Below are 7310 nucleotides of genomic sequence, written 5' to 3' on the forward strand. Positions count from 1 at the left end.
CCGACCTGGTGCCACAGGTGGGAAAGGCGCCGGGGGGCTGGCAGGGAAAGCTGGCGGCGGCGGAGTCCGCGGCTGCAGACGACAAAATAAACAAGGGCTGAAAGCTGGGCTGAAAGAGAAGGAGAGCGATAAAGAGAAAGAAAAGAATATTAAATCGCGAGAGAATGAGAAAATAACCCCGCCAAAGGGAGAGGAGGGGAGAGGCCGCCTGCTACGGCGTGGGTGGGGTCGACAAGAATAGAGTACATTATGCAGTTCATTTAGTTAACAAGGGAAATAATGAGGGAGCGTGCGGTGTGAATGCCAAGAGAAGAGGCACAGAAAGCCTATTGAGCGCCCCGGCGCCGCCATCACATGGCGCGGGCGCTATTTAAGGCGGGCGGGCGGGCGCCGTTCAGCACCACTCGGGCTGGCCAGCGGCGCTGCGCGGGTGCTGCGCGGACGCTGCGCGGGGCGCTGCGCGGGGCGCTGCGCGGGGCCATGCCGCGCTCCTTCCTGGTGGACTCGCTGGTGCTGCGGGAGGCGGGTGAGAAGAAGGGGGAGGGCAGCCCTCCGCCGCCGCTCTTCCCCTACGCCGTGCACCCCTCGCACCCGCTGCCGGGGCTGCCGGCCGGCGCCTGCCACGCTCGCAAGGCCGGGCTGCTCTGCGTCTGCCCGCTCTGTGTCACCGCCTCCCAGCTGCACCCGCCGCCGCCCGCCATCCCCCTCATCAAGGCCTCCTTCCCTCCCTTCGGGTCCCAGTACTGCCACTCGCCCCTGGCCCGCCAGCAGCACTCCGTCTCCGCCGTCAGCGTCGGGCACGCACCGGCGCTCTACCAGGGCGCCTACCCGCTGCCCGACCCCCGGCAGTTCCACTGCATCTCCGTGGGTAAGAGGGGCACGAGTGGGGCGGAGAGGGTGCGCACGCCTGCATGATGAGGGTGGTCGCTGCGGGGAGGTGATGGGGAACCCGCGGGAGGAGGGGAGGCAGGACATGAGGCGGGCGCGTGGCGGGGTGTCCCTACCCAGCGCCCGCAGGCTGGACGGGGAGTCCCGGCATCTCTCTCTGCCGGTCCCCCGGGGGATGCGCCCCTCTGCTGCCCTCCGAGCCTCCGACCCAGGCGGTGGGAACGTGGGGAGGCGGTCCCGCCATCCCGCTCCTTGCCGGTTCACCGTCCCCCGCCCAGGGGAAGGAGGGTTGCGGCCCTGCAGAACGGGCAGCGCGGAGGGGGCGGTTAACGGGGACCGGCGGGTGCTCGGCGCTGCGGGGCGGGCGGCGGCGGGTCCGGCAGGTCCTGACGATGCGCTCCGCTCCGCAGACAGCACGTCCAGCCAGCTGCCCAGCAGCAAGCGGATGCGCACCGCCTTCACCAGCACGCAGCTCCTGGAGCTGGAGAGGGAGTTCGCCTCCAACATGTACCTCTCCCGGCTGCGGCGAATCGAGATCGCCACCTACCTGAACCTCTCCGAGAAGCAGGTGAAGATCTGGTTCCAGAACCGACGGGTCAAGCACAAGAAAGAAGGCAAAAGTAGCTCCCACCGGAGTGGGGGGGCCGGCCACAGCTGCAAATGCTCGTCCCTTTCCACCACCAAGTGCTCGGAAGACGACGAGGACTTGCGCATGTCTCCGTCCTCCTCGGGGAAGGACGACAGAGGCCTCGCAGTCACCCCCTAGCCACCCCGCACGCCCACCCCGGCTCCCCAGGAACTGTGGCGAGAGCAGGAGGGGGAGTCCTGCCTGCTCCGATGCTGACAGGCAGCCGAAGGATTTTATATCGTTTTGTATAATCTGTGTAATTTACGAAGGACTTACTCGCTTTTCTAGACCCCCGGCCCATGGGGGCGGGTGTCCGTTCGCCCCGTTGTAAATAAAATGCTCCCTAGGACCCCAGGCGTCCCCCAGTAGTGCTGTCTCACTTGTCTCCCAGCAGGCACAGACCCGGGCCCGGGACGCTCCTCGCAGACCTCCCCGCGCACCGAGAGAGGCGAGGATGCTGCGCGGCGGCGGGCGGTGCCGGCCGCCTCGAGGGATGCTGTCCCTCCGGTAACTCGGCTGTGCCCGAAAAGCGGGCGGACGGGGAGGGTCGGGGGCTCCTTGGGTTGTTATCTTTTTCTTTTTCTTTTTCTTTTTCTTCTTTTTTCTTTTTTTTTTAAATTTTCTTTCCATAATTGTTCTCTGTTTTGGTTTGATTTCATCCCTGCCGGGCGCGCAGCTGTGGTTGTATCGTTCCGTCCCTCTCACTCCCCTCGGGAGATATTTATTTATTTATTTATGTGCAGAGTAACGACGATGGCGGTGATAATAATGATGATGATGATAACAATAAAAGCTCGTTGGTGGTTTATTTCCTTCCTTTCACGAAGAAAGCAGCCGCTCGGTGTCGGCGGGCGTGCGCCGGGATCACCGTCTCTCTCCATTCCTCTCCGCCGTAGCCCGGCATGGGACTCCCCCCGCCCCAGCCAGCGCGGATGGCGGGGGCTTTTCCTTTCTCCGGGCCGCGCTGAAGGTACGGGGTGCGGGGGACCCACACCCCCTCTCCCGGGAGGCTCTCTCGGTCCTCCCCGCGAAGCTAAATGTTGGTCTGGAGCCCGTCTCGGCTGAACATCTTTCCCTTCCAGTCACTCCTCCCTTCCCATTCGCAAGTCTGCGGGGCAGAGAGAGCGAGAGACACCGTTTGCACACACCTATAGGTACGGCTATAGGTGAATACAAATACCGGATGGCGGCTGGGCTCGTCTCCTCCTTCCAGGTACCCGGACACGGCCTCCCGCTAACCCACCGGGGCTGCTGCCGGTACCGGTACCGGTGCCGGCCCGTCTAAGCGCCCGCCTGCAAGGCCGCCGGGCACCGGCAGCCCTGCTTTGCCGTCGGGGGAGCGGAGCGCCCGCTTTTATGCGCGGGTTCTCGGCAGAGACCCCCGGCGGAAAAGCAGCCAGCAGGTCCCGTAACCCCCAGGGGCGCCAAACTCGGCGGTCACGGACCGGCATCTGCCCTCCGAGAGTGCGGGGCCCTCCGAGGGTGCGGGACCCTCCGGGCCCCCGCGATTCCGCCGCCGTCCCTGCACCTGCAGCCGGTGCGCCCGGTCTCCCCGCGGGGCCGCAGAGCTGCACCGCATGGCCCCGCGGGTTTCGTGCCCTGCAACCTGGGGAACGTGCTTTGCTCCCTGGGCTGCCATCCGTCCCTGCCCGCACCGGGATGGGACCTGCTTTTCATCACGGAGCAGGTCCGGGGCCACCGGGAAGAGCCAGGAACGACGATTTTGTCCCTCCTGGGAAATCCCCGTGGAGAAGTTCCACGCAGCTCCACACATGGGCTGAGCTCAGTGTGGGGAGCTGTAGGTTTGGAGTACCCGGACACAGAGGGTGAAAGTAGAGCTAGTGAAATTACCACTGTTGGGACAGTCCTGTCCATAAAACAAATGCCTGTCCCAGGTCCCTGCAGCTCTTTGTGGAGCTGGGAGACGCACAGGCTCCTGCAGCTCCATCCCACAGGTGAGCAGAGAGCACGACCCTGCAGAACAACATGCACTCTGGAGACGACCAGGATGATGGGGGGCCCTGGTGACGTGGAAGAGCAGGACAGGCACAAGGCAGTACCCTTGCCCTGCTGTGACTGTCCTGATTTGTGTTCCCCCTGACTGGAAGATGGCAAGGGCTTGGTGATATCAGGCAGGTGCTACACCATCAAGTTTGGGACGTGTGGACAAAATGTTTGGGCTGCTCCTCTCCTTGGTGGCCTGGCTTCACCCACTGCCTCCTGCGGCCCTCAGACCTCTGGCTTCTCCCTACCCGCTTCCTCCTCTGCTGGATCCCCACATCACCCAGCTGAGATCGGACGGCTGGGCAAGCTAGTGGTTAGGACACTCCGTGGGCAGCATCTTTCTGGCTCCTTTTCCCATGGCTGTTGGGGATGAACTTGGCAGATGAGGGATCAAAACCTGACCTTGCTACAAGAGTCAGTCAGTCTTGGCTGGTACTTGGCCTTGTGATGTTCCCTGTGTGTCCTCCCCCAGTGGCCCAGTTCCAACAGGAAAGACCCCTCGGGGGACCCTAATTGGCTCAGCAGGGCCCTGCAGCCTCTCCAGCCCTCGCCTCCCTTCCTGCCCACATTTATCAGGCTTATTTTGAAAAGTCATTGCAAAATAGAGACAGTAACAACCTAACATGGGTTTACCAAAGGGTCTGGCATCCTCTTTAACAGGGCGCTGGCACTGAAGCAAACAAGCACCCGTAGAGGCGTGTGTGTGTGTGCTCCCTGTGCCTTTTCAGTGGCATGGGCTTGAGCCAGTTGGCTGGCAGTGGGATGTGAGGAACACCGGTGCTGGGCATTTGAGTGCTGCTATTGAAATGCTATTGTGGCCGTTGTGTTGAAACTTTCAACATCCTTGTCTGCCAGCACATTCCCACCATCTTCCTGGTCCTTCATGGCACAGGTTCTGATATAAACAAAAACATGCCTCCTCACGCTCCCATTTTGGGGCTGAACAGAGGCAGCCAGGGACAGTTTTTCACCCTTGTGATATGATGAGGCAGTGGCACTGCCCACCCAGCTTGCTCCTCACTCATTGTGAAACCTGGGCAGCAGCGTGCCAGCACCTGGGGGACAAACACATCTTGTCCTGTGGGACTGGCACTGCTGGGCTCCTTCTGGGGAGCAGCTAGGTGACTTTCCGGGTGTGCGGATGTAAGTTCACTAGCGCATCCTCACTGCAGGCACAGCAGCTGTGGGCTGTGAGGAAGAATGTTGCAGTGACGCTGTTCCAGTGGAATCACACATTACAGAGAGTGTGTGCATACATGTGCCTGTATCCTTTATGGACTGAGTTTGTCAGCCAGACAATTTAGAACTAATCCTCATCTCTAAAAGGTACCTCATATATGTAAAGTAGCAAAGAGAATTCCCCCGTATGGTATAATTTTGTCTGAACAGCAGTAGAGTATCACAATGGATGCCCCCAACAAGACAGTATTAATATTCTCCGATGCACACTGGCCTCTGCTGCAGATCCTGTGTACCTCGCAAAGCCCAGTGGGGCTCTCAGTGCACTTGACAGTCATTATGCCACATCCACATGCAGAGATAATCCCTCCTTAGTTGGGCATTTTTCTAATTTAGTGAGAAATCATTACAGCAAATGCTCAGAGTGTCATTTTCAAGGACTCTGAGGTTGGGCAAATTAAAGTCATTTTGCTGTGGGAAGAGCGTGGGCACCTCTACTAAAGTGAATGTCATAACACGCCAATTTTCAACTTTCTATCTCTAGCCATTTTGAAGGCAGGTTTCTGGAAGTTACTTAAATATTTTAGCATCTAAAATGCCCAGTATCTCCTGATTGCAACAGGAACCACATTTGCAAATCCACAAAGAGAGTCTGAATATTTTGCAGCATATGCTTTCTTGACCGTATTTCCATCTGGAAGTTAAATTATTTCTGCCCTAGCATGCAGAGAGGAGACTCTTTGGATGCTATTGAGGCTTCAAAGACTGTGACCCAAAGCAAAGGTGGCTATCCTGGCAGGGGAAGGAGGACAGAGGATGATGCTGATATTCGAGGATCCCTTTTCCATTGGCATTGCTGAGTGTGGGTGTCCCACACCCCATCCCGTCACATACACAACGTCTCTCCCTTCACCAGTTCAGGCAAAAAATATGAACATGAGAAACAATGAATACCAGAAAAAAAAAAAGGTTTTGAATGAAGAATCTTTTCAACACTAAATACTGGTGTACTTAGAGCTATTGTAATGTTAATCTGCATTATTTGGGTTTTATATTTACGTGATTTTGATTTTTATCACTAGATCTCATTTCATTCCACACAAAGGCTGCATCAAACAGATTTACAGTTGAAAGCCTGTATCGATATTTTAAGTATTGCTGATCTTAACCACAAATCTAATATTATTAATCCAGGAATTTCATAATTCAGTTTATCTGCAGTTAACATATTTACACAGTGTCAGCTGGGAGCTGCCCCCACAGATCTGGAATAGTGTTTGGGGTAAACAGACCATTTCTGCTTCGAAATAGCATTGCATCAGGGGTAGCTATGTGTTTCTTTCATTCTTGTTTACTAGGAATGAATCTTACCTACAAATTTACTGGGTTAACAAGGCTTCATTTTTAATCCTTAAATTCCTGAGAGAGGCTATGAAATTTGATTCTGTAATAATGATATAGTTTCGTCTGTGAATGTGATTACTTTAAAATATAGGTGGGTGTTAACTACAGGCCCTAAATAAAATGTTTTTGTATGATACTCCTAATGATTTGAAGACAGGTACACCACCAGCAGCTATCTCCCAATTACATTAATTTTGAAAGTGGTTTTGCTATGAACACAAAGTACTCATTTATCAGAATGTAATTATGCACGATCAGGAGATCTCCTAGGATACTGGCACTGATGATGACAGCAAACGACTGGGCCTGTTGCTTAATCTATCTGTAGCTAGACAGGAGTGACTGCCTGGTACTAGACAGCTGACTACTCTGGAAGTATCCTATATATATACCCTATATGCTCTGTATACTCTACATACTACATAACTCATATGTACTCTAGTACATAAAAATTAAAAACATTTCTTTTAATTAAAAACCTAAAAGAAGTAGTACCAATGATCATAAACAGAAAAATAAAATCTTCATTTTCAAGTTTGCTATATTCCCTTTCTCATTCTGCTGTAACTTTCTCAAACTTCTGTTTTCCCTCTTGACATTTTCTGTTAGGCTTGTTCCTGACAAAGGACACATGGAAAAGAATAGATTTTCATCCGCTGTTTCTTGCCAGTCTATATAGACCAAATTGGAAAAACACATGAAAGGAATCTCAGGATGGACCCAAATTGTGCCTTGGAGACAGTCACACCTGTCAGACCTGTATCTATTTTTTTTCTCAACCTCGATCTCAACCTTCCAATTATTAAAAGTATTAGCATCGGCCACAGACTATGAATACATTATTTTAGGCACTTTGCAGCCAGATGGGTGGTGGCTGCATGCTTAAACATAGGTATGTACTAATATTTTAGATCTTGGGTGAGAGCGTCTGGTCTGGATTGGCCTCCAGTTGCTGGAGAAAGACTTGGGTCTGCTGCAGGTAAGTCCTTCCTGCCACTCTGGTGAGGATGTCAGATACTCTAGCCCATCTAAAATAGCACTAGGCACACACACAGGCATATGAAATGCTTCTTGACAGGAGAATTTACACTTGAAGCACAAGGAGAGCAGAGAGATTGCTGGAGAGAATATATGGTAGCAGTGACTGCTGGTGCAAATACATCTGGATGCAGCCTAATTTAAAATGATTTAAATATCCTGTGCGGAG

At 54.2% G+C, this 7310-nt stretch overlaps 1 protein-coding gene across 1 annotated transcript; it reads left to right on the forward strand.

The window, feature by feature from the left end:
- The first annotated feature begins 480 nt into the window (after positions 1 to 480).
- Positions 481 to 1654, forward strand: GSX1 (GS homeobox 1). The gene is made up of 2 exons (XM_086481847.1): positions 481 to 868; positions 1299 to 1654. Exons 1-2 carry the CDS (start codon positions 481 to 483, stop codon positions 1652 to 1654), a joined length of 744 nt encoding a protein of 247 aa, XP_086337973.1.
- Positions 1655 to 7310: the final 5656 nt, after the last annotated feature.

This window comes from Leptosomus discolor, chromosome 1 (genome assembly GCF_034619465.1).
Source record: "Leptosomus discolor isolate bLepDis1 chromosome 1, bLepDis1.hap2, whole genome shotgun sequence".
In the NCBI taxonomy this organism is placed as follows: Eukaryota; Metazoa; Chordata; class Aves; order Leptosomiformes; family Leptosomidae; genus Leptosomus; species Leptosomus discolor.

Excerpts from the sequence above, each read along its gene's own strand:
- GSX1 (XM_086481847.1), top strand. The coding sequence starts at position 481 with ATGCCGCGCTCCTTCCTGGTGGACTCGCTGGTGCTGCGGGAGGCGGGT. Across the intron at positions 869-1,298 it reads GTTCCACTGCATCTCCGTGG|ACAGCACGTCCAGCCAGCTG; the intron begins GTAAGAGGGGCA and ends TCCGCTCCGCAG.